Raw genomic sequence first — 27,370 nt, forward strand, 5'->3', positions numbered from 1 at the left:
TTAGAGTGAAATTCAGATTTTTTCGCCTCCTTCTGGAGACCCCGATGGCCCCCATCTCTTCAAGAAAAATATCCACCCTCCTCACCACAACCTCAGTACTCCGTTTGATCTGTTCTTGCCAACTTTCTGACTTCTCCTATGACTATCCTTGCCCACAATCTGCTGCAGTGACTGGATTTCCTGCTGTTCTAGAATCTAGAAAGTTGTTTCCTGCCTCAGAACAATTGCACTTGCTATTAGCTGCTTGAACAGCCTTTTTGCAGCCCCTTCCATGGCACACTCCCTCACTTCACTCATTCTCTGCTCGAAGGTCAGCGCCTCAGAGAGGCCCCACCTCTATCCTTACCACCTCTGTCCTCACCACTCTCTACCCTGCGTTAGTTTTCTTCTGCCCATCTGAAAGGATATAAAATATTGGCTTGTTTTCCTCTCTAGAATGTAAACTCTGGTTTTCCAGGTGACCTTGGGCAGCCCTGGACTTTTCTGTACTTGAGGTCTCTTGTCTATGAATGGAAGAATCAACTGAAATTCAGCCTCCAAGAAATCTTCACCTGTAATGTTTATTCCTTATCAGTCACAGGCAGAGAACAGACAGCTGTCTATCTGTCCATTTGCTTAGTAATCTGCTTTTTGAACATCTCAGCTTGGTTAAAATTTTCATCAGTTTCTAACATTTTAACATTCATTGATTTGTTCATTCACTCATTCACCAAACATCAACCAAACATCAACCATCTCTTGGGACCTGAGCTACCTGTTGGGGATGCAAGAGAGAGGATACACAGCTGTTTCCTGAGGGAGCTTGGGGCCAGTGGGGACCGACACAGAGAATTCACACAGAACAGTGTGTCCTGGACAGCCAGGGCCCTAAAACCACAGACTTATGAGTTGACAGGACATTGAAAACTCTTGAGAGTCCCTTGGACAGCAAGGAGATCAGACCAGGCAGTCATAAAGGAAATCAGTCCTGAATATTCATTGGAAGGACCGATGCTGAAGCTGAAGCCCCAGTACTTTGGCCACCTGATGCGAAGAACTGACTCACTGGAAAAGACCCTGATGTTGTGAAAGATTGAGGGCAGGAGGAGAAGCAGGCAACTGAGGATGAGATGGCTGGATGGCATCACTGACTGAATGGACATGAATTTGAGCAAAGTCTGGGAGACAGTGAAGACAGGGAAGCCTGGCACGTTTCAGTCCATGGGGTCGGCAAACAGTTGACGTGACTGAGCGACTGAACAACATAATGCAATGTGAAGGTTGTTCAATGGGTAAATCAGCTCCGGAGATAAGCTCCTTTATTCTCTATTGACTTCATCCTTGAACAAATATTCAGTCATCAGCATATGAAGGACAGGCAGCCTGGGCCCTGTTTGGGAGGAAGTGGCCCCGTTTTTCGAGAGATGGAAATGCAGAGCCCTGATTACAGCCATGCGCAGCCAGGTGAGGCCTAGACAGGGGAGCCTGAAAGACGCATGGAGGGCAGTTAGTTCCTGAAAGGCTTCCTGGAAGACGTGGCCCCCTGAGCTGAGATGGGATAATGGATCAGGAAAGAGACAAAAAAAGATTTCAGCAGAGAGAGGAACATGGTCAGCTCATGGAGGTAGGATGAGCTGGCACCCCACAGCTTCTTGCCCACGTGTGCAGCTCTTGGAGCTTGAGGGGCAGAAGTGCGTTTTGGGAGGAGGTGACCTGTGGATAGCTCACCAAGCTGGCTGGGGGCCGAGATTCCAGCCCCACCCATGGCCCCACACTCACCTGAAACTGAAATCTTCACCTGAACCTTAGAGAAGCTGGGGACAGACAGCAGGTTGCAGGGACCTTCACACAGAAGCGCTTCTCTGCAGGGGGAGTTGTGACAGGCTGGTCTCCTGGGAAGACCAGGACTGTTAGGAGATTCCCTTGGCCCATCACCCACCCTCAGCATCGCCAACAGTGAGGAGAACAACCAGCCTCTCAGTGCAGGGTGTGTGGGAATCCATGGGTGGAGGAGAAAGAGCTGTGAGCATGGGAGGTGCTGGGACTGAGGCTGAGGTCCTGGGCTGAGGCTCAGGGGTTTGCAGCCCAACTCCCTGAGTCTGTTTCCTCCTTTGCCCTCTTGACCACTCAGGGTGGCCATGGAGCTGAAACCAGAGATGCACATAGACCTTTACACCAGGGAAGTCTGAGCTCATGGGAGCCATGCTCCAGCCTCTCCTGGGTCATTCTCTCCTCTGGGGCACCTCCTGCTGTGATGCTGTGCCCATCACAGGAGTGTAGCCCAGGTCGTTGAACTTGCCTCCTAGGTACTTCTCTTACGACTTTTTCAAATGGCATGATGGCCTGATTATTTTCCTGGAGTGGTTTTTAAATGGCAAGTACAAGTCAATAGAACTTTCCACTTCTATGCAGTACAAACAGAAAAGTTAGTATGTACTCAACAGAAAGAGTGTTTGCAAAACTTTTGCAACTCAAAAACCTTGTCCTTCTTGAGCCAGCTTGGTGGCAGGCATGGCACAGAGTGACCTGCAGACTGAGAGCAGAGAAAGGGTGTACATGGGTTAATGGGTTTATGCCAGACTTCATTATCTCTGAATTTAATGTCTGGGCATTTTATATAAATGGAACCGTACAACATGAGATCTTGTGTATCTGCCTTCTTTCACTTAGCATGATGTCTTCAAAGTTCATCCACATTGTATACGTGTCAGTAGATGTGTATATGTGTCACTTCATTCCTTTATATCGCTGAATAGTGTTCCATTGTCTGAGTATAGCATACTTTGTTTATTCATTCGTTAGCTGATGGACAGTTGCCTGTTTCATTTTGGGGGATATTTTGAATATGCTAATATAGCCATTTTTGTTCAGGTATTTTTGTGGACATATGTTTTCATTTTGCAGAGGTGTATGCCTAGGAATGAAATTGCTCGGTCGTATGGTAACTCTACCTTTAGCTCTTTGAGGAAACACCAAGCTGATTTCCACAGCAGCTGCACCATTTTTACATTCCATCAGCAATTTATAAGGGTTTACATATCTCCATATTCTTGACAACACTGGTTATTTCTATTATTGCTAGTTATTTTTACCATTATGGTAGATGCAAGGTGGTATCTCATTGTGGTTTTGATTTACATTTCCATGAGGATGAATGATGGTTCAGTGCTTATTGAACTTTTGTGTATCTTCCTTGGAAAAATGTCTATTCAAGTCCTTTGTCCAGCTTTTTATTGGGTTGTTTGTCTTTTTATTATTGAGTTGCAAATAATCTTTAAATATTCTAGATATACTTCCCTCATCAGATATGTGATTTGCAAATATTTTCTCTAAGTTGTCTTTTTACTCTCTTGATAGTGTCTTTTGATACACAAAAGTTTTTTAACTTTGATGACATCCAGCTTATCTTTTTTTGTTGAGTGATCATGATCTCAGTGTCAGATCTAAGAATCCATTGCCAAATCCAAGGTCATGAATATTTTCTCCTATGTTTTCTCCTATGAATTTTATAGGTTTAGCTGTTGTACTTAGGTTTTTGATCCATTTGAAGATCATTTTTATACATGGTTTGAGGGAAAGGTCTAAAATGACCCACTCTGTTTTCAAAGAACATATTGCAATGTATTTTAATTGAAATTGTTGAATTTTTTTGTTACACTCAAAGTTTCTTGAGAGCTGAGACTTTGACACTTTGTGTTCTCAATAAGACAATAGCAATTAACAGATAATAGGTACTCAATAAATATTTGGTGAATAAATGAATGAATAACTTACTATAGTACTTATTACTGAATATGATCATTGATATAGTTTTCTATTTGATCCAGCTGTATTTTCTGTTTTTCCCTCTTGCTATATTTTTGGGGTTATTTGAGGAATTTTTATGTGTTTTTGTTTTACTGAACTGTTGGCCTTTAAGCTATACTTCTTTGTTGTACTTTTTTTTTTCAGTTGATTGGGAATTTATAATAAATCTCCTGGGGCAGACCGTAGTTCTCTAATTTTACTGTTCTTGCTCTGCCCTGTTAGTTACTCAGTCATGTCTGACTCTTTGTGATTTCATGAACTGTAGCCCGCCAGGCTCCTCTGTCCATGAGATTCTCCAGGCAAGAAAACTGGAGTGGGTTGTCATTTCCTTCTCCAGGGGATTTTCCCAACCTGGGATAAATCCCAGGTCTCACTCATTGCAAGCGTGTTCTTTACCATCTGAGCCACCTGGGAAGCCCAGGGACAGGCAGACTCAGCTTGGCTAGTCGAGTCAGTGTCAATCCTCCCTCCAGGGATCTCTGTGGGCCTAGATCTTCCCAGGATCCTCTATTTCTCAGCATCTCCTAGGACACTAGGACCGTGGTCCCCAGGTGATTGTCCACCCATGAGACAGGAAACCTCACACTGGTTGTCTCTGCAAGTCTCCCGCCCCTCAAGGTCCCACTAATGCCCAAGCCAACTTGATTGATATCTGTGGATTAATATCTTCCTTCTGTGACTTGTCAACCATTTTTTCTCTCTAGGCTTCTTATTATCAACATTTAAACATGCTCACTTTTCACTTAATTCAATTTTTAAAAATATGTCTTCCATTGCCTTTTTTTTTTTTTTTTTTTTTGCTTCCCTGGTGGCTCAGATAGTAAAGAATCTGCCTGCAATGTGGGAGACCTGAGTTCAATCCCTGGGTTGGGAAGATACCCTGGAGAAGGAAATGGCAACTCACTCGAGTATTCTTGCCTGGAAAATCCTAGCGACAGAGGAATCGGGTAGGCTATACTTCTTTGGGTTTCAAACAGTCAGACACAACTGAGTGACTAACACTTTACCTACAGCATTTTTAAGAAAAAAATATTTCTCCTATGTAGATTTTTTTTAACATTGAAGTATATCTGATGTATGTGCATAGTTTTTATATCATCATTTTGAAGGAATAAAGGTCAGAGAGGAATAAATATACACCTCATTTTATTTTATTTAAATAACTTTATTTTGGCTGTGTTGTGAGACTTGTGGATCTTGGTTCCCTGACCAAGGATTGAACCTGGGCCCCAGAAGTGAAACCTCTGAATCCTAACCACTGGACCACCAAGGAATTCCCCACACCTTATTTTAAACACGTTCCTTTTCCTAAATGTTTATAATCCAAATGACTTGATTTTAGAGGAGAAGGTCCTAAGGGAGAAAAATAATCATTTAAAAACCTTTGAATTTCAAAAAAAAAAAAAAGGTCTTCCTTTATACCCCCTCGAGCTCCCCCTTGTCTGTCATTTTCTTTGATGCAAAATTGCTAGAAAGAAATGTCTCCCCTTGCTGTACACCTTGTGCGTCGCTCATTCTCTCGGAAATTCTACAACCTGCTTTCTCCTCCCACATCTCAACTGTCAGTGCCCCTGCAAGTCACCAACGACCCCCACTTGGTAGGTCCAGCCTATCCTGTGAACCCTCTTTGTCTTTTCTCTCTCTCCCAATGTGTCCCTGTGACCCTCTTCATTTTTTTTCTGTCTCTTTGGGTGCCCTCTCTTCCTTTTTCCTGTCCCTGAACTGTGGTCATTCCTGATCATGGGGCCCCAGGCTCCCTTCTGTTCACACTGTCACCAGGAGGGCGTCCTCACCAGGAAGTCTCGTCTCTCCCACGCGTTAGCAGATTTCTGGGTCCTGCTCAGATTTCCTTACTCAACGCCAGATCCCTAGAAGCAAATGCTGACTGTTCTTTTTGTCGTGGATGCCGGCCACGATGCCAGCATCTCAGGTCTATGCAGGAGCTCATCCTCTTCCTCCCGTGTCCTCTTCCTGCTACGTTACCATCTCTCCAAATGGCTCCCTGTAGTTTCCTAAGCTCCCAACCTGGCAACGCTAGTGTCACCTTCACTGCAGCCTGTCCTTACTTCATGAATAATTGATGCCTCAGTCCAATCTATGGTACCTCCTAACTGTCTCTCAAAAGGTCCGTTTTTCTCTGTTTTCAGATCTATATCCCCTGACTTGTATCCCTTGACCATCTACCCTCTTCACCTTAATTCTTTTGATTATCTCCTAACTGTGTGCCATTCCATTTAGGCAGAGCAGTGTTGAACTGTGCCAAGTAAGCCCTGGGTCCGAGGAAGTGGGGGGATTGCATCCAAGCAGACTCAACGTTAACCATTTTACTGGTGAGCATGATTTTACAGAGCTTCACACACAGATCACGGAGGTTTGGGGAGCACAAGGAAGCTCCCCAGGATCACTCAGCATTCCAGAACTCAGCTGAGTTTAGAGTCCAGACATCCTGACTCTCCTGTTTACCTCACCTTTGCTAGGGACCACCAGCCTCAGCCAGGAATTCTACCTTCTTGACGTTGCAGTACCTGACTCAGACCACCAGAGGATCCCATGGATCACACAAATCTGGTCTTAGAACTTGCTGAGTGGGAGGGACCATCGCTTGGACAGCATCTCAGGAATGTCTCAAACAGGGAAGTTAGGAGAAATACAGAATTTCATTGGCTGGAGTTAGTGCCTTTAGGCGATATAAAGCGTGATCAGAGTTTACAAACCGCATGAGAAGTCAGTGGTCTTAGCTTTGCAGCCCGCGAGTCTCTGCTGTTACTCTTAAAACAGTTTGCTGTGGCCTTATCTGGGTACACAGTGGGCTTAACAAGCTGCTGTTAATCCATTCTGGATTTAAAGAGTACCTGTTGGTTATGGTATATCTTTTTGGCAAGTCCTGGTATGGTTTTCTTTGCAAATTGTGGTTTTACTTCCATTGCTTATTAGGATTGACAGCTCTGGCTGTCCTGGAAATTGATGACCATCCAGAAGAGACTGTCGAAATGCACAATGATGGATTAGGTTCTCCTGGCAGGGAAATCAATCTTGATGCCCATGGTGGCAGCTGCTTAAGTGCGCTCCTCAGTCATCTAAACCACAGCCCTTATGCAGCACCATGGGGCCAATAGAACTTCATACACTTAGACGTCAGAGCAGGTGTCTGGTTTGGCTGTGAGGGTGGGCAGTGGCGGGGGGGGGTGGGGTCCTGTGGAATCCAGCCTTTGAAATGTGTAGTCTGTGGGCTACAGTCCATGGGGTCACAAAGGGTCAAACATGACTTAGCAACTGAACAACTATAACAACAAAAGCAGTAGTAGTAACAGTAACAGTTGTTAACTGTTGGTCTTTTGGAGAAGATGCCCTCTGGTCGTTTAAGGGCAGTGGTAGTTCACAGTGTCAGGTAATTTAGCCAAGGCTGTGTTACTATTAAATGTCAAACCCAGATCTCAGCTGAAGCCTGCCGATCCCAAAGTTACCATGGATAACTGCAGGCAGGGGGAAATACAGCAGTATATGTTACCCTGCATATTCAAGCTCAAGGTACCATTGCCTATTCAAACTCAAACTACCATCTTGTTTCCAGATTACTCTATCTTTCCCCATTAGACTCTCCTATCATCCCTCCTGATTTCCCCAGTCTGAAACATAAAATCTCATCATTTGAAAAACTCTCTGGTCATTATTTTCAATAGAATTATTTCTCCTTTGTGCCGGCCACTCATGTTTCCTCCATCCCTGTAACCAGGGGAAACTATGACTTTCAGAGCATCCTCTGCCCTCTTTATGTTCGTGTCTGCACTGCTGAGATACTGAAAATCACACCCCTACACAGGTCAATGACCTGACCTCCAACCCCTGAGGGACCCTACTCTTGCCTGCTAGAACTTTGAGGTTTCCTGATGTCTCCTTGTCTCCCCCGTCCCAGACTTCTGGTCCATTTGCATCTCCAAGAAGGATTCAGTAGATAACATCTCTCTGTAACACAGAGAAAGCAGGAGTCATTTGAGGGGAGCTCCCTCACCTTCTGGCCATGTGATTAGAGCCACATTCTCACCCTCTTGTCCTCTCTCTAGGATGGAAAGTGTGCCACGCCTCTGGTCAAAGGGCTCCTCTCTTGTGCTTGGCATCCCACCCATCCCCACCTCATCATCTCTGATTAACTTCTTCCATCTTCTATGGGATCACTCACCTAGAGCCGAATATACTAGAGTGTGAAGTCAAGTGAGACTGAGGAAGCGTTACTATGAATAAAGTTAGAGAAGGTGACAGAATTCCAGCTGAGCTATTTAAAATTCTAAAAGTCGATGCTGTTAAAGTGCTGCAGCCAATATGTCAGCAAATTTGGAAAACTCAGCAGTGGCCACAAGACTGGAAAAAGTCCATTTTCATTCCAACCCCAAAGAAGGGCAATGCCAAAGAATGTTCACACTGCTGTACAGTTTCGGTCATTTCACATGTTAGTAAGGTTGTGCTCAAAAACCTTCAAGCTAGGCTTTAGCCGTAAGTGAACTGAAAACTTCCAGATGTACAAGCTGGTTTTAGTAAGAACAGAGGAACCAGAGATCAAATTGTCAATATTCATTGGATCGTGGAGAAAGCAGGGGAATTCCAGAAAAGCATCTACTTCTGCTTCACTGACTACTCAAAAGCCTTTGACTGTATTATTGTTGCTGTTGTTCAGTTGCTCAGTCATGTTTGCCTCTTTGTGACTCCATGGACTGCAGCACACTAGGCTTCCCTGTCCTTCACTGTTTCCCGGAGTTTGCTCAAACTCATGTCCATTGAGTCGATGATGCCATTTAACCATCTCATCCTCTGTCGTCCCCTTCTCCTCCCGCCTTCAATCTTTCCCAGCATCATCCCAATGAGTTAGTTCTTCGCATCAGGTGGCCAAATTATTGGAGCTTCATAATCAGCCCTTCCAATGAATATTCAGGGTTGATTTCCTTTAGGATTGACTGGTTTGATCTCCTTGCTGTCCAGAGGACTCTTAAGAGTTTTCTCCAGGCCCACAGTTCGAAATAATCAATTCTTCAGTATTTCTCCTTCTTTATGCCCAACTCTCACATACATACATGACTACTGGAAAAACCATAGCTTTGACTACACAGATCTTTGTCGGTAAAGTGATGTCTCTGCCTTTTAATATGCCATGTAGATTTGTCATAGCTTTTCTTCCAAGAAGCAGACATCTTTTAATTTCATGGCTGCAATCACTTTCCAGTGATTTTGGAGCCTAAGAAAATAAAGTCTGTCACTTTCTATTTTTCCCGCATCTATTTGCCATGAAGTGATGGAACTGGATGCCATGATCTTAGTTTTCTGAATGTTGAGTTTTAAGCCAGGTTTTTCGCTCGCCTCTTTCACTCTTATGAAAGTAGATAGTCTCCCATGATGAGGTGCTGTGGGGCAGGAGGGTGATCCTGGATGAGGAAGGCCCAGCTCAGCTGCAGGATGGGGACGCCCAGGGGCTGTGCCAGCAGAGGTCAGGGTTGGAGCCCCTGCAGGTGGGCACGAGGGCACATCCCAGGCCCTGGGTAGGAAGGAGTGAACCTGGACATGGAACCAGAGCCCCCGGAAGTGGACAGCAGGCAGCAGGGGCCCCTCCCTGTCCTGGGCCTGTGGTCCAGTGGATTTGGTTACAGGCACAAAGCCTGCTCCTGGGCCGGTTGGGGAGGCTAAGGCAGAGGGGCCCAGAGTCTGGGGTGGGCTGAACATGTGTGGGAGGTCAGGGGCTTATCCTCAGGGCCCAGGCAGCAGCAGGGCATGGAATCAGGCAGATCAAGGTGGAGGCACACAGAAAAGAATTCAGTCCAAGAAAGGTGGTTTATTGCTGTCAGAGGTCTCGGAGCCTTCTTGTGACCAGGACACAGAGTCCCTGTGCTGTGGAACCCCCAGCATAGCCACTGTCACCTTCCCAGGGGTAAGCAGGTGGGGGACAGGCTGTCCCAAGGGACCTGGGCACCCAGTTCCTTACCACTCAGAGCAGAGCTCTAGGCTTGACTGGGGTTGATGACTTTGCCCAAAAAGATGGTGCTCTGAGAATCTTTGCTGAGTATGGAAAATAGAAATGGCCTATTGAAACGCACCGTGATCACTGGGCATATGAATCCAGAGAACAGGTTAGCTTTACTTCTTGTGGCAGCAGCTCCTTCTGTGCCCAGCTCCCCCACGTCCAGCGCAGTGCTGTGGACCACCTGTCGGGACACCAGAGCAGTACCCACTGGAGACGGGGTGGGAGGAGGTGAGCAGTCACAAAGCGCCTCTAAGGGGGCTGCCAGTCACCCACCTTCTGTCGCTGACCTGTCACTCTGCTGTTAACCTGTTCAGTTTGTCCTCCCAACAAACCTGTCAGCCAGTTCACGTAGACGTGACCCACGGCTGTGCAAAGCGCAGTCAAAGGCTTTAAGTCCTGGGCCCAGGGTCAGAGAAGCAAAAGAGCAGTGGCTCCCTGATCTGGATCCCCCTCTGTCCGATCCACAGACTGTGCTGTCCCCCAAACACCCCCTAGTGCAGGGGGAGGGGCCGTGTCAAGGCACTTTTATTTCAGCAACTGTCCACAGTCCCTCCATGTCAAAGCAGCAGATGGGCGAGCACTGCTTTCTGCTCCTCTGCTGCCCCAGCTGACATGTCCCTGAGCCCTCAGCTACCTTGCCTAGGCTTGGCTTCCCAGCCCTGGACCATGAGGCCCCATAGCCCCTGTGTCTCCTTTACCAGGTCCTCTGGCAGGTGGGGTGCAGGGGAGACTGCAGGGCTGTCCAGTCACCGCCCTTCCCTGTCCCCCTGCTCCCAGATTCACTCTAGCTTCTCTGTTTCTGGGATCGCAGTACCAGGACCCCTGGTGTTCTTCTCTAGTTGCTCATAGTGCATTTTCATCACAACAGCCCTGAGCCATTGTTAGTAATTATCATCTCTTACCTTCTCTGCTGGGCTCTGCACATGAGCCAAGAAGTATCACGTTCCTTTTAAAAATGACAAGATACAGGGGTAGAGGACTTTAGTTATTTGCTGCCATGGGCAGTATAATTGGAGCATGAAAGTTGAAATAAAGTGTTAGTCGCTCAGTCGTGTCTGACTCTTTGGGCCCCCACAGACTATAGCTCACCAGACTCCTCTGTCCGTGGGATTTCCCAGGCAAGAATACTGGAGTGGGAGGCCATTCCCTTCTCAAAGGGCATCTTCCAGACCCAGGGATCCAACCCGGGTCTCTCTCATTGCAGGTAGTTTCTTGACCCTCTGAGCCACCAGGGAAGCCTCACATTGGAGCTTAGGGTGGGGATTCACTGCTGACCCCCCAGCAGGGTCTTTCCAGTGACTGGGCTGGGTCACATTACACTTAGGGAAAACGGGGACCAGGCCCCTGCACTGTTGGACCACAGCTGTCCTTGGCTTGAGGATTTTAGAGTGAGGGTGATTTTATAATGAGAAATGCAGTTATTTTGCAAATTCAAGATTATCCAAAATCTGCCTGACCTTCACTTTTCAAGCTTTGATGCAGAGGATGTATTGTCAGAAGTTGAAAACCTACCTGGGAAACTGCCCTGTTCTGGGCCCCTGTCACTTGTGACAGGTCAGCCTTGTGGGTGAAGACTTTCGTCACACCCAGCTGGGGAAGGATGTCATCCAGATGATAGTCCCTGGAGATGGAGAACTTTGGCAGGTGGAGGTCACACATCCATCTAGGAAGTGAGATAAAACCTTGAACGTTCGCTTGACTCCGTGCTTGCCTGCCTTTCTCCCAGCTCACAGCATGTCTGGTTTTCTCTCTACCATTCCTTCTCCCTGTGATGAGTACCCCTTCCTCAGTTTCTAGACCCGTTGGGTTAACTCTCCTTAATTCATTCATTATCCATTCACTTCTGCAGGAGTCTAACATGTAGGTAGCGTGCCAGGGCTGGGCTGTGGTGGTTCCTGGGCCTGACCTTGTAAACTCCTCAAGCCCCTCTTTGCAGGAAGCAGGTCACTGACAGTGGCCTTTTTGTCTTTCATTCTAGCAAAGCGACGCATATGAATTCTTTGTGGTTGCTCTGGGTCTTCATTGCTACCCCCTGGCCTTCTCTAGTTGAGGCGGGTGGGGGCTACTCTTTTTGCGGCGTACAGGGGCTACTCTTTTTGCGGCGTACAGGTTTCTCACGGCAGTGGCTTCTCTGCTTCTGGAGCACAGGCTCTCTAGGCACTTGGACTTCAGTGGTTGTGGTGCACTGGCTTAATTGCTCCACGACATGTGGGATCTTCCCAGAGCAGGGATCAAAGCCTTGCCCCCTGCACTGGTAGGCAGATTCCTAATCACTGTACCACCAGAGAAGTCCAAAGCTATAGCTTAAACATTTTCACCAGGTGCCCCCATGCTTAACTACCCTCTGGTCTAAGCACCCCTTTCAAAAGCTCTTGATCACACAGTGCCTTAAGTAATCTGTGGATCCTTTTCTTTGATTAAAGAAGTAGAAATGAAGAATAAGGAATTAGCAGGTGACTAGATCCTTTCCCCAGATTCCCCTTCAGTATCTGGGAAGCAGATCCTGTGAACAAGACAGCATCTAAAAAAGATCACAAGGAGTCCCAGGTGTGTCCTCAGTGGGAGATGGGGAAGAATCTGACCCATTACCTCGATGGTTAACTGAGATTACGTCCCCTTTTTCCCTTTAAAAACTTTCATGGTCAACCAGAGTCTTAGGAACTGGTTCTAGGAAATGAATCCAATTTCTCCCCATGTTGTCAGCCTCCTGAATAAAGCAAGCTTTCCTTCTCCAACCAACACTTGTCTCTCCAGTACTGGATTCTTGGTGGCCAGCAGCCCAAACTTGAATTTCATAAGAGCCCTGCTCCTCCCCTGCAAGCCTGCAGGGCACGGAGATACCTTCACTCCAATAGGGATCCATAGCTGCTGGAAGACTATGCCGGTGGGGCTGCTTCACGGGCACCAGGAAGGCTTCCTGCAGGAGGTGGCATCCAGCCTGGATCCCAAGGAGAGGACTAAGCTGGCTGGGTGAAGAGGAGGGCAGGAGGCAGGAAAACGTACTTGTAGGAAAGAGGGAAGCAAGAGGGGCCACTCCACAGCATGAGGGCAGCCTGAAGGTTGGCTGCAGGGAGCGGTGGGGCTGGGCAGGGACTTACTGAACGTCCTCCATGGGCCAGGAGTGTGTAGATCCATGTCCCTTCAGTGCTTGTAAATCAAGGTGTCTGATGAATGTTCTGTCCATTTACAGCTATTCACTGAGCCCCCAAAGATAAAATAAAGTCAGCCACTGTTTCCCCATCTATTTGCCATGAAGTGATGGGACCAGATGCCATTATCTTAGTTTTCTGAATGTTGAGCTTTAAGCCAACACTTATTCACTCATTAAGTATTTATTGAGTATGTTAACCCCTGTCATTGTTGCTCAGTTGCTAAGTCACGTCCAACTCTTTGAGATCCCACGGGCTGTAGCACCCCAGGCTTCCCTGTCCATCACCAACTCCCGAAGTTTGCTCAGCATCAGTCCTTCCAATGTATATTCAGGCTTAACTCCTGTAACCTTTTTGAGAATATAATCCTGTACAAAAGTGTCAGAGTCCCCACTCTTGAAGAGTTTTGAGTGTAGTAACAGGCACTGATGAGTAAACTTGTAGTTAAAATACATATTGTGCTTTATTCTTTGTTAACAGAGTGGGTCAGGTGGACTTCTATCTCAAACCATGTATAAAACTTAACTCAGGGATTTCCCCGATGGTTCAGTGGCTAGAACTTCACACACACCCCCCCCCGATGTGGGGAGCCGAGGTTCAATCCCTGGTCAGGGAACTAGATCTCATGTGCTGCAGCTAAGACCCTGTGTAGCTAAATAAAGAAATGTATATTTTTAAAAGCTTTACTCAAAATAGTTCAAAGACCTAAGTATAACAACTAAACCCATAAATATCAGAGAAAAGCAAAATTAACATCCTTGGATTTGGCAATGGATTCTAAAACCTGACACCAAAAATCATGAGCAACAACAAAAAAGGAGATAAATTGAACTTTTTCAAAATTAGAATTTTTTTTGCATCAAAAGACACTATCAAGAGAGCAAAAAGACAAATTACAAAATGAGAGAAAATATTTATAAATCAAATATCTGATGAGAAAATTGCATCTAGAATACTTAAAGAATACTTACAACTCAACAGTAAAACAATCCAATGAAAAACTAAACAGAGGATTTGAATGTCATTTCCGAAGAAGATACACAAATAGCCGATAAGGACTGAACAAAATCTGTATGTGTGTGTGTGCTCAGTTGTGTCCGACCCCAAGGATTCTAGCCCACCAGGCTCCTCTGTCTGTAGAATTTTCCAGGCAAGAATACTGGAGTGGGTTGCCATTCCCTTCTCCAGAGAATCTTCCCAACCCAGGGATCAAACCTGTGTCTCTTGCATCTCCTGCATTGGCAGGAGGATTCTTTTTACTAGAGCCACCATGGAAGCCACCTGGTCAGAAAAAAATCTGATCATCATTCATACATAGAGAAATGCAAGTAAAAAGCACAATGAGATACCACCTGATATCTACTAGAATAATGATGATAATGGTAATAATATATAATAGCAATAATAATGATAAATAAACAACCACTGTTGTCAAGAATACGGAGAAGTTAGAACCCTCATACACTGCTGGTGAAAATGTAAAACGATGCAGCTGCTGTGGAAATCAGCTTGGTGGTTCCTCAAGGAACTAAAAGTAGAGTTACCATATAACCCAGCAATTCCATTCCCATGTACACACCCAAGAAAAATGAAAACATATTTTCACATAACAGCCTGTACCTGAATGTTTGCAGTAGCATGGCTGCTAGAAACCTGAAACAGACAAATGACCATCAGCTGACAAATGGATAAACAGAATATGATATATTCAGACAATGGACCGAATTCAGCCAATGGAATTCAGCCATAAAAAGGAATGAAGGGCTGACACACATACCGCAGGGATGAACATTGAAAGCATCAAGCTAAGTGAATGAAGCCAGGGATGAAAGATCACATATTGTATGATCCCCTTTATAGAAAATGTGCAGACATTAAGTCTGGAGACATAGAAAGCATATTAGCAATTACTTATTAGGGTTGGGGGAAGGCAATAGTGGAGAGTGAGAGCTTAACGGGTATGGGGTCTCCTTTTTTGCTTAGTCATTTAGTTGTGTCCGATTCTCTTTGGCAATCCCCATGGACTGTAGCCCACCGGGCTCCTCTGTCCATGGGATTTCCCAGGCAAGAACACTAGAGTGGGTTGCCATTTCCTTCTCCAGGGGATCTTCCTTATCCAGGAATCAAACCCACATCTCCTGCATTGCAGGTAAATTCTATACCAATGAACCCACGGGGAACCCTGGGGTATCCTTTAGAGATGATTTTTAAAAAGTGGGAAAGTAAAACGTAGTGATGATTGCACAGCACTGGGAATGTACCAACTGCCATTGAATTTTACACTTTAAAATGTTTAATGTTTTGGTATTTAAATATCATTTCAATTTCAGAGAGAAAGAAGAGAGAATTTGATGTAGGATAACTAAACTCCCTGTGTAGACATTGTTTGGATTCTAATTGAAAGAAATCAATTAAAAAAAAAAACAAACATTTGGGAACCACTGAGGGAAGCAAAGACTTGATATTTGAAAATATTAAAGAATTATGTTTGATTTTCAAAGTATGATGTACTATTTTGGGTATGACTTTTAAAATTCTTATAGTTAGAGACATTTCTCCAAAGAAGACATACAGATGGCTAACAAACACATGAAAAGATGCTCAACATCACTCATTATTAGAGAAATGCAAATCAAAACCACAATGAGGTATCATTTCACACCAGTCAGAATGGCTGCTATCCAAAAGTCTACAAGCAATAAATGCTGGAGAGGGTGTGGAGAAAAGGGAACCCTCTTACACTGTTGGTGGGAATGCAAACTAGTACAGCCACTATGGAGAACGGTGTGGAGATTCCTTAAAAAACTGGGAATAGAACTGCCATATGACCCAGCAATCCCACTGCTGGGCATATACACCGAGGAAACCAGAATTGAAAGAGACGCATGTACCCCAATGTTCATCGCAGCACTGTTTACAATAGCCAGGACATGGAAGCAACCTAGATGTCCATCAGCAGACGAATGGACAAGGAAGCTGTGGTACATATACACAATGGAATATTACTCAGCCATTAAAAAAATACATTTGAATCGGTTCTACTGAGATGGATGAAACTGGAGCCCATTATACAGAGTGAAGTAAGCCAGAAAGAAAAACAACAATACAGTATACTAATGCATATATATGGAATTTGAAAGATGGTAACGATAACCCTATATGCGAGACAGAATAAGAGACACAGATGCATAGAACAATTTTATGGACTCTGAGGGAGAAGGTGAGGGTGGGACGTTCTGGGAGAATAGCATTGAAATATGTATATTATCATATGTGAAACAGAACACCATTCCATGTTCGATGCATGAGACAAGGGCTCAGGGCCGGGGCAATGGGATGACCCAGAGGGATGGGATGGGGAGGGAGGTGGGTGGGGGGTCCAGGAAGGGGAACACATGTAAACCCATGGCTGATTCATGTCAATGTATGGCAAAAACTATTACAATATTGTAAAGTAATTAGCCCCCAACTAAAATAAATAAATTTATAAAAAAAAAAAACTTTAAAAAACAACAACAACAAAAAAAAATTCTTATAGTTAAAAGATTTGCTTCAAAACAATAAAAAGAGGGAAAGTGATTGAGAATTAGAGAAAAATGATGCTGGCCCTATACTGATAATGACTGAAGCTGCTGTTATGTGTGTGTGGGGGTCATTATGCCATCCTCTTTATTTTTGTATGTATCTGAATTCTTCTGTAATAAAAATCTAAAAAATGCAAAAAAATCATTGAGGGCAGGATTGTGCTTTATTCACCAGTACTTAATAGACCCTTGGCATGAAGTGGGCACTCCAAGAGAATGAATGAATGAATGAATGAATGAATAAACAAATGAATGGATGAAACCATGTATCTCATCATAGCCCCTGCTGCACCCTCCCTTTAGTGAACATCAGGAGAAAGAATCAAAGATCCTGAGAAGTCAAGGAAAAGTGAGACTGGTTGTGTTTATGTGTAGGCAATGGATGAACCAATTAAAAACAAAGTCAAAATGAACAAAGCTGGGAGAAAATTAAGTCTGGCTCACACGGCCTTTAACCCATAAAATTCCTGCCTCTGCACTCAGTTTGGAGGCTACCTGTGTGCCACCCTTACCACCAAGCCAGCTCAGGAAGGACAAGGTTTTTGAATTACAAAAGTTTTGCAAGCACGCTTTCTGCTGAGCACCTATTGACTTTTCTGTTCACACTGCATTGAAGTAGAAAGGTCAGTAGATTATTCATTACTATTTAAAAAGCACTCTAGCCAAAATGAAGAAGCTACCATGACATCATGACATTTGCAAGAGTCATAAGCCAAGCTCCTAGCAGGCAAGATCAAAGATGTGAACCCTGCTCTCCACTCATCCCTCCTCTCCCTCTACAACCTGGACCACTTTGGCCCCATTTCCTGCAACATCCCCTTTAAAGCCCAGCCTGCATCCTGTCCTGGCCCTGAATCTCTTCTCTATATATCAGCTGGAGTCATTTTCCTACCAGTCATTTCTCCTCACATCGACCTTCTGTTTAAATCCCTTTAAAGCTTCCTAGGACTCTATGGAAACGTCCCAGAATCCTTGCTGAGTTCCAGGGCCCTGGTTCTCCAGAGGCTCCATCATGGCCCCAACCTCTCTGCAGCCCCTCCACATCCTGCTCCAGTTGTGCCCAGTTTCTTTCCCTTGATACGGTCCCACTCATTTTTCTTTTTCCTAGCTAGAAACATTCTCCATTCTGTTTACCCTCAACCTACTTTTCCTCTACTGGCAGAACTGAGATCCCTTCCTCCAGGAAGCCTTCCCTGACTTCCCATTGAGTTTGGTCCTCCCCTCTCAGCCTCCTTGTTCATCACCCATCTTCCCCATTATATCCTAAGTCCCACGAGGACCATAGCTGAAAATCCTTATGGGCAAAATGGCTTTGTGGTTTAGAGTGTTCCTCTGACATCCACCTGGTTAGGATAATATCCTGCCTGCAATAATCTCTAGCAGTATGGCCTTTAGGGAATTACAGAGCCTCTCTGTTCCTCTATTTCCTCATTGGTAAAACGGGATGAGGAACAGCAAGTATCTCGTGTGATCAGCTCAAGGACTAAATGGGTTATTTCAGGTAGCAGTCTGAGCAGGCTGCCTGGCAGAGAGACCTCAGCCCTTCTTTTGTGGATGACGTCATTCTTGCCTGGAGCTGTTCTCCCTGGAGATGACCGAGTCCCTGATCACAGTGAGGGGAGGCGGGGCTGGGTGTTGCTCTTACTGCAGGTGTGTGTTTACTGCTCTTTCATTCCCAGGACACCTCTTCTGCCTGCTGATGGGGATCCACTGTCAGGGGAGTAGGTGGAACTGGCCAGGAGGTGGAGGAGCTTGGCTGGGGACCTGGAAGTAGCTGGTCTCCCAGGTTGGGGTGCTGGGGGGCAGAGGGGTGATCCTGGGGGGAGGAAGGCCCAGCTCAGCTACAGGAAAGAGGGGTCCAGGGGCTGTGCCAGAAGAGGTCAGGGTTGGAGCCCCTTGCACGTGAGCACGAGGGCACATCCCAGGTCCTGGGGAGGGAGGAGTGAACTTGGACCTGGAATCAGAACCCCTGGAAGTGGGCATCGGGCAGCAGGGCCCCTCCCAGTCCTGGGCCTGCGGTCCAGTGGGCTTGGTCACAGGCACAAAGCCGGCTCCCGGGCTGGCTGGTGAGGCTGAAGCAGAGATGCCTCAGAAGTAGAGTGGGCCTAGTGTGTGTAGGATGTCAGAGGGGCTTGTCCCTGGGGCCCAGGCACCAGCAGGGCGTGGAGTCAGGCAGATCAGGGCGGAGACACATAGGAAAGAGTCCAGTCCAAGGAAGGTGCTTTATTGCTGGTGTAGGGCTCAGCGTCTTCTCCTGAGCAGGGCACAGGCTCTCTGGGCACAGGGGCCCCCAGCATTGTCACTGTCACCTTCCCAAGGGTGAACGGGTGGAGTTAGATAGGGGGGCTGTTCCTTGGTGCACAGAGGTCAGGCTGCTCCGAGGGACCAGGGCAACCAGCTCCTTCTTCAGTGGACCCGCCATTCGGTGGGGAGCTCTAGGCTTGACTGGGGTTGGTGACTTTCCCCAAAAAGATGATGCTCTGGGTGTCTTTGAGAACTATGGCAATCAGGAAGGGCCTGTTGAAGCTCAAGGGGATCTTGTTTATGGACGTGATTCCCACCTTGATTCCTGTGGCAGCAGCTCCTTCCGTGCCCTCCTCACCCACATCGAGCATGGCCTTGTGGACCACCTGTAGGGATGCCAGAACATTACCCACTGGAGTCGGGGGAGGCAGGGCGTGAGCAGGGCTCTGAGCACCTCTAGGGACTGACATTTATCCACCTGCTCCTGGTCTGTCACTGTGCTGTCAACCTGTTCAGTTTGTCTGTCCTCCCATCAGACTGTCAGCTGGTTTGCCATCGTGATGCACAGGTGTGCAAAGTGAGGTTGTCAGTGATGGGTCGAGGGTTAGAGAGACACAGAGCCAGCACTCCCTGATTCTGGAACCCTCTCTGAGTCCAGAGACTGTGATGCCCCCGAATTCCCCCCAGGGTAGGGGCAGGGGCAATGCCGAGGCATTTTTTTTTTTCTTGCAGGGAACTGTCATAGTCCTCCAGGTCCAAGCAGCAGATTTGGGTGGGAACAGCTTTGCTCCTCTCCTGCCCCAGCTGACATGTCCCTGAGGCCTCGGCTTCTTTGCCTAGGACGTGATTCCCCATCCCTGGACCCCACTGGCCTCTTAGCACCTGTGTCTCCTTTACCAGGTCCTCTGGCAGGTGGGGTGCAGGGGAGACTGCAGGGCTGCCCAGCACCTGCCCCCCTCATCTACTCTGACTTCTCTGCTTCTTGGATCGCAGTACCAGGGCCCGTGGTATTCTTCCGTCCTGCTCTTAGGGTATATTCATCACGATGACCCTGAGCCACTGTTAGTACTTATTACTTCTTACCTGCTCTGCTAGACTCTGCATGCTGGATAAGAACTATCACCTCCTTTTACAGATGAAGAAAATGGAGGGCTATAGGATTTGCCTCAATAGGAGTGAAAAGTAGAGCTTGGCATGGGGTCCACCACTGATATCACCCCAGGTCTTTCCCAGTGATGGAATCCGGGTCACCTATTTCAGGGAATGTGGGGACAACCCCCAATATGATGGTAACCCAGCTCTCCTAGGCTTGGGGAGTCCCGGGAAGGGCTACTGAATTGTAGGAAATTCAAGGAATTTCTAAATTCAAAATTAGCCAAGCATTTGCCTGTCTGTCCCCATTCAAGCTCCTAGAAGAAGGATGAACTGTCCAAAATTCAGACTCACCTGGGAAACCTCTAGCTTGTGGTCATCTGTGATTCCTGACAGGTCCGCCTCCTGGGTGAAGACTTTCTTAATTTCCAGCTGGGAAAGTATGTCTTTCAGCTTATTGTCACTGGAGGTGGAAAACCTTGGCAGGTTGAGTTCCTGTATCCGTCTAGGAAATGTGAAAAATGAGCTCGTGCCTGACTCAGCGTCCGCCTTCTTCGCAGCTCACATCTCGGTCTTCTGTGGTTTCCTCTTCAACCACCACCTTACCACTGGGGGAACACAACTCCTTTCCTCAAGTTTCTAGACCCATCTGGCCAACTCTTTCTGATTCCTTAATTATCCTTTCCTGTCTGCAGGAGTCTAACCCAGGGGCAGTGCACTGAGGTTGGGACCTGGCCCTGCTCCTCCCCTGCAAGCCTGCAGGGCACAGGAAACACCTTCCTCCAGCATGGATTCCACAGCTGCTGGGAAACTGTGCTGGCGAGGCTGCTCCACAGGCACCAGGAAGGCTTCCTGCAGGAGGTGGCATGGAGCCTGACTCCCAGGGGAGGGGATGGAACTGACTGGGTGAAGAGGAGCCTAGGAGGAGGTGGATACAGTTGCAGGAATGTGGGAAGCCGGAGGGGCTGTTCCACAGCACAAGGGCGGCCTGAGTGTGGGTGGCAGGGAAGGAAGGAGCTGAACAGGAGCTTGGAGGGGACATGAGGGGCTGGGGGCTGCAATCAAGGGCCTTGGGGACCTGAATCATCCTATTCAGAGTCTCTCTCTTGCCTTCCTGGTGAGTTTCTTGGGGGTAGGGCTGCTGCTTCTGAGCAGAGCCACCAGCAGTTTATTGGAGCAAGAGATGCTGTCTTCCACACCCAGGCCTCTCTCTCTCTCTGTGTATTTCCCTTAAGACTCTTGTCAGGGTGCCTGGTCTTACAAATGCCAAATATGAGGAGGCTGTGACTCCCCTTAAGCTCTGGGTTCTTTTGGAACACAGAGGAAACGATTCTCCTCATTGTCATTCCTCATTTATTCATTCATCTTTTATCCATTTACTCAATAAGATATTACTGAACATCCTCCATGGGCCAGGAATGTACAGATCCATGTCCCCTCGGGGCTTGTAAATCAATGTGTCTGGTGGATATTCCCTCCTTTTACCACTATTCACTGCATTTCTGCCCTGTGGTAGCTCTTGGTGTTGGAGGGGAAAGGTTTGGGAAGGGAGCACAACCAGGGGGAGAGGGTCCCGTGTCCTGAGGTCTCCTGGGATCTACAGGGAGGAGGGGCTGGGAGTCATGAGCCCCAAGGTGTCAGGTCCCCTGGACAGGAGTCAGGAAGGGGCTGCAGCCTCTAGGTCACATGCAGGCAGGTCTTCAGTCCCCTGTGCTTTATAAAGTGCCTCCCACACTCATCCCCCCTGGGTCTGCAGATCCCCCACTCAGAACAGAGGGTCAAGGACACCCCTCGCCTCTCAGCAGGGAGCTGAGCCCCAGAGAAGCACAGGAAGGGGCCAGGGGAGTGTAAGCCTGGGAGTGGGACTCTGGGTGGGGGCGGCCCCGGTGGGGGCGGCCCCGCCCCCTCATGCTGCCCACACCCCCTCCCTACCCGCCCCCTGCAGACCCTGGGCCCAGCACTGCCTCTCCATCTCTTGTCCCCCTGAGATCGGTCTCCTGAATCTCATGTCCTGGCCGGTGTGTCTATTCTCAGTTAACCCAGAGCCCAACCCCTCCCCACACGTCCCGGCTCCTCCTGGTCCAGCCCCAGTGACTCCCCTGGGTGACCCCACTGGGCTCCTGGCTGGCCTCCCTGCCTCCATGCATATCCTGCGCAGGCAGTTCTTCACTAGGCACCCTGGGTGATCCTTTTAAAGCATCACTTAGATCATTCACTCTTTGGGCCAAAACCTTGTGACAAGTTTCCATTTCCCTTAGATGGGGGGAGTCAAGGGATCTTCAAGGTCCCATGTAATCTGAATTCCCCTTGGGTTCTCTGACTTCACCCAACTTCCCCTCTCACCTCCTCTGCTCTGCTGCTCTGGCCTCACTAATGCTCAACCACACCAGACTGGCTCCTGCCTCAGAGGCTTTGCACTGGCTGTTCCCTTGGCCAGGAATGCTTTTCCCAACACATCCACATGGCTCAGTCCCTCACCTCAAACATCACAAAGGACACTCTATTTACAATCACAAACTACCTCTGGGAGTAATTATCTTTTTCCTTTATTATCCCTCATCTCTGCATTTCTCACCTCTCAAAGTAACAAATAATTTAATTATTTTATTTATTTCTTGTCTATCTCCTTCCATTACAAAGTAAGTGCTATGAAGGTGGGGATCTAGGGGCTTATTTGCCTACCTACCCTCAGGGTCTAAATTATTATTATTATTATTATTATGAAAATAGTCCCTGGGACATAGCAAGTCCTCAATTAATCTGTTCAACCAGTGTTGAGTGGATGAATGAATAAATGAGTCACTATGATGGAAAGACCATGCAGAGCTGGCCCTCAGCCTCTGTCTCACCTGAGCCCTCAGCTCAGGTTCCATCTTCCTCCCTCCACCTACAAAGGGTGGAGCCATGGAGAGAATGTGCATGAGTGTTGAGGGTCCTCATGACTCACACACGTTAGAGGCAGAGGGAACCTCAGCCACTGTCCTCTCTGAGGTCATCATCTTGTAGAAGGAGAAATTCAAGCCCAGAGCCACACAGGCAGCAAAGTGCAAGGTCATCCCTGGATGGGTTCTCCCAGCAGTTCCCACACCCCTGGACATTCCTGAGGCCCTGTTGCTGGGGATCAGGAGTCCAGGAAGAGGGGAAAGGACCCAGAAGGCAAGTGGGCCCACAGTCCTGGGTCCTGGGGACAGTCACCTGGGGAACAGTGATTCTCGCCACCTCGTCAGCATCTTGGGGTTCAGCTTGGCTTCCAGGTCCTGCATTTTGCCCTCATCGGGGAGGATGAAGAGGGCGCTGTCGTTGCTGGTGTACGTGAGCTCCACCGGTGTGCAGCCCAGCTCCTCGTCCCGGAAGTAAGGGGTCACCAGGCCCCTAATGCTCATCATGGGCACCTCCACCGTCTTGTTCTTGCTCACACGGAACAGTGACTTGTAAGTTTGTTTGGGATCAAAGGGCGTCCTCCACTGGGCTGGAGGCAGAGGGACAGGTGAGGAGTCTGTGACTGCAAGGACTGTGCCCTCTCCCTCCCCCGCCCCCTGGTCCTTGAGAGGGAAGACCCTCCCACACCAGACCCCCCATACCATGTGCCTCTAAGGATGGCTGTTCCAGGTGGGCACATACACCTGGGAAGGTAGGTAAGCCCTGGGAATGGAAGTGAACACAGATCAGGATTGAAAAGAGGAACATGAAGCAAAGCTGGTTAATTGTTCTACATGAGCAATCAACAGGAATGTGGAGGGCATGGGAGAGACAGAAGTGAGGCTGGGGCCTGGGGAGATACAGGACCTCCTGGTCCTTCAAGGGGACAAGTGACCAGGAGTTAGTCGTTGGCTTTTCAGGGAGGACACACGTCCCCACAGCCTGTGAACCCAGCTGGAGCAGGAGCCACACGGGGACCAGGAGGGCAGGGCAGGGCAGGGTCAACAGAGGAGAGGACCCGGGTCTCCACCAGGAGGATGGATCCTCACTGAGGCAGAGACTTCTAGGGGAATTTAGGGCTCTGGGATTTCATGGAGTGTGTATCCATCCCAACCTCCTGCTTTGTTTCCACCTCCATCTCTGTCCTCATGGTTAGAGGCAGGGGCAGGGGGAAAGCAGGGCTGGCTGGAGTGCCCCTGGAAAAGAGATTTTGGAGGAAAAAGTCTCAGGATGGGATGGTAGGAGAAGAAAGCACAGGAGATACAAAGAACAATCCAGGGAAAGTCAGCCCTAAATTCATATTTCAGAACAATTCAGTTCTAAGCCTTCATTTACAGATAAAAACAGTGGCCCCAGAGGGCCGCTCTGGGTTCTATCAGGAACTCCCAGCCCAGGGAAATCTTATGGTCCACACCTAGTGGGTCTTAGACACCTGACCACTTCTGACTCAGTGATCCTCTCTGGGTTCCTAATTGCACAGTTGGCTCCCTGTGCAAAATCCATCTGCCTCTGCTCCTCCCCTTGTGAATATCTAGGCTGAGGTTTGCCATGCTGACCTCCTGTCACCAGGACCGGGCATCAGACCAGCCCGAAGCTGGGAGAGGATCCTGTCTAGGAGGCTCCCCTCTGCAGAGGCTGCTCCCGGATGGTGACCTGGCCTGTTCCACCCTAAGCTGATAGAAGAGCACAAACGAAGACCCTGGGGCTGCGCAGGCTCCTCAGAGTCTGTCTCACCGTGAAGACCACTGGCCTCACCGGGAGCCTCCAGAGACCAAGTCCCCCGGGAGGTCAGAACCACCCCATGGTGGGCACAGCCGAGGGCTTCCTGAGGGCTCCAACCCACCTCATCAGGAAGGACACATCCAAGAGTGATGGGGATGGGAAGGTCCTTCCTTTAAGCAGCCGGGTAAGATTAAGTCAAAACAAAACTCTCCCTCTGCCTCAGACAAAGGGCTAGTAGCTCCCCTGCACTAAAGTCCTGCAATGACCACTGGAGTTTGGAAAACCCCAAGACAGTCAAAGCCAATGGTTGGGGCAGGGTCTTGGTGCCCCAGCATCCTGAACTGAGGGCTCGTGTGCAGTCACTAAGTCCTGTCTGACTCTGTGACCCCATGGACTGTAGCCCACCAGGCTCTTCTGTTCATGGGATTTTCAAGGCAAGAATACTGGAGTGGGTTGCCATTTCCTCCTCCAGGGAATCTTCCCAACTCAGGAATCGATCTCATGTCTCCTGCATTGTCAGGCAGGTTCTTTATCACTGAGCCACCAGGGAAGTCCACTTCTATATAGTATTTTGCCTAATGATACAGTTGGCTGAGCCAGAACAGAAATAGCCTGAAGTCACAAAAAAAAAAAAAAAAAAGTGCATTTCCTTCTGAATACCAATGCCGGCACCCACCTTTAAAGTAGACATAATTCACCAGAATCATCTTTGTGAGTGGGTCGAGGTCCTTGAACAAGTCCACAATTTTCCCCTGAGTTTTATTCTTCACATAGTCATTTATTAGACTCTTGGCAGCTTCAGGATCCCCGAAGTTGGTGGAGAAGGCCTCGGAGGAGTACAGCACCTGGGCATCTTCCCTGAACTTGTCCAGCAGCTTCAGCTGCTCTTGCACAAACATGGCATTGCCCACGCTCAGCTGCAACTGGTTGCTGGGTTGATTGAGTGTCTGCAGGAGGTGCTGGAAACCCTGATGGATTTCTGTCTCGGGGGTCTCTGTGAGGTTGAACATGAGACCTTCCAGGATCTCCGTCAGGGTGGGGCCACGAGCCCCCAGAGACAGGAAGGCCAAAGCTACAGAGATGCTCAGAGGGGAGAAGATGACATTCTTATCGGGGTTCTTCAAAGCCAACTGCTTGTAGAGGCTGAAGGCGAAGTCGGTGTTGCTGGAGGCTAATGTGTGGTCATCCACAGGCGCCCCTTTGTGCTGTTTTTCTGGGGTCACATTCTCTGGGAGGCAGTGGACACTGGAGCAGAGTCCAGCCACCAGGAGTCCGAGAGCCAGAAAGGGAGACATTCTCTCTGCCCTCATATCTGAAAACAAAGCTCCTTTAAGTCTCTGGGTGTCAGATGACATCCCAGCCCCCATCCTCTGTACCACCAGAGTGGTCTCTGTTCTCTCAGCCCTGCTCCTCTGTGACCTCCCAGGGGTAGCCACCCTCCTGGGCTCCCAACACACACGGAGAGGTTCTGGGCTCCAATTTCCTCAGTGGAGAGACTGGGCACAGAGAGGGGAAGGGGGCTTTTCCAAGGTCACACGGCAAGCAGTGGAGTAGTGAGGGTGAGGAGCCTGGGGTGCCTGGCTCCAGGGTGGGGAAGCTGGTGATGGGTGTGAGGTGCTATCCAGTGAGGACCAATCTCCCTCTTCCTGGGAGCTAACACCGTCACAGGGCACTAGAACTTTATCCCTTCTCTGTCCCTCCAGGAAGGAGCCCTGCACTGATCAGAGGACACAGCACCTCTCCCCGCCTCTGAGGACAAGGGTGTGACCTCAGGGAGGCTCTCCCATCGAGGTGCCTGGTCACAATGAGGGTTCAGGAGAGAGGCCACCACAGGCAGCGGGAGCCGGAGCTGTGCTGGCACCTGGCTGCCCTGAGGAGGGCTGGTGTGAAGAACAAGGAGGGGAGAGCGTTCTTCTCAGCCCCTGCCAGGTGGACTCGTGGAGGATATTTCCATCAAGACCCTGGAAAGGGCTCCTAGTGGGAGAAGCAGGGTGAGCTCAGAGTCTCAGAGACCGCGTCGAGGATTTCATTTGGACCGCCTGTGAGTGCTGTGTGGTGATGAGCAGGGACTGAACCTCTCTGATCCTCAATTCCCACCTCTGTCCAACATGTGGAATGGCTCAGGTGACATACGGGGTGAAGGTACTGGGCTCCTAAGAGGAGTTCCAGAGGTGTCACCCCTCCGCTAGCCACCCTCTCTAGGACTCTACAAGCCAGACTGTGATCCCTGAGGACAGAGGACTGAGGTACTGCTCAGGAGCCTCAGGAGAGACTGAGGTCAAACTGGTGACCTCAGCAAAGAGGGCTGTTTCCCTGCAGCCTCTGCCCCTCATCTCAGAAGAGACAGGGCTGCGGTGGTGAGGGGGGAAGGGGAGAGAGACAAGAGGCAGAGGGGGGAGGAGACTGGAGGGGAGAGGAGCAGGGGGTGTGGGGGAGGAAGCTGAGCTGAGTCTTGTCCAGAGACCAGGGGAAAGGCCTTCACACAAGCCTGGGGAGAGAGGTGATCGATTGCCTCAACTATTCATGTACTCAGGAGTGATACAAAGGTTTTTTCCAAATGAGTTAAGCATTTTCTTCCAAAACTATTCCTGGAATATTCATTTGTTCTGGTTGCATGGTTGCCTCTGCTTCTGAGCGGTCTGTCTTTTCAGTACTGGACAGTCTCAGCCCCTGTCTGCTTGCCAGAGTCCCTGGAGGGACAGTGGAGCCCAGAAAACCCACCTGGAGACCCCGCAGCTTCTGCCCAGAGGGATCCACTGCACTAATTCCGTCCCCAGGAATCTCTGAGAGCAGCACCCTGTGCCAAGCAAAGAGATGCACCTCAGGGCCCTCAGGGGGTCTCTGACCTGACGCTGGATGCACAGCTGGAT

General features: G+C 48.5%; 2 protein-coding genes across 4 annotated transcripts in view; both read right to left on the reverse strand.

Moving 5' to 3' along the window:
* Positions 1–9,585: 9,585 nt before the first annotated feature.
* LOC145529828 (serpin A3-5-like) overlaps positions 9,586–27,370 on the reverse strand; it is a 31,092-nt gene continuing 13,307 nt past the window's right edge. Inside the window, exon 5 of one of the 2 annotated variants that reach the window (XR_014071387.1) lies at positions 9,586–9,687. The gene's annotated coding sequence lies outside the window, so the exon portion shown is untranslated. Of the gene's footprint in view, positions 9,718–27,370 lie in introns of both variants that reach the window. The other variant, XR_014071388.1, reaches the window with a different exon arrangement.
* On the reverse strand, positions 9,768–26,257 carry LOC145529823 (serpin A3-8). 2 transcript variants are annotated; one of them, XM_081550563.1, is made up of 4 exons: positions 25,177–26,245; positions 23,055–23,328; positions 11,303–11,453; positions 9,768–9,971 (listed from the first exon to the last, which is right to left on the reverse strand). In XM_081550563.1, exons 1-4 carry the CDS (start codon positions 25,865–25,867, stop codon positions 9,768–9,770), a joined length of 1,320 nt encoding a protein of 439 aa, XP_081406689.1. In that variant the 5' UTR covers positions 25,868–26,245. The 2 variants fall into 2 exon arrangements, with proteins under 2 accessions (XP_081406689.1, XP_081406690.1); XM_081550564.1 differs by lacking the exons at positions 9,768–9,971; positions 11,303–11,453 and adding exons at positions 18,732–19,153; positions 20,214–20,364 and having other exon boundaries at positions 25,177–26,257.

Source organism: Giraffa tippelskirchi, chromosome 12 (genome assembly GCF_054371585.1).
Source record: "Giraffa tippelskirchi isolate mGirTip1 chromosome 12, T2T-mGirTip1v1.2.pri, whole genome shotgun sequence".
NCBI lineage: Eukaryota > Metazoa > Chordata > Mammalia > Artiodactyla > Giraffidae > Giraffa > Giraffa tippelskirchi.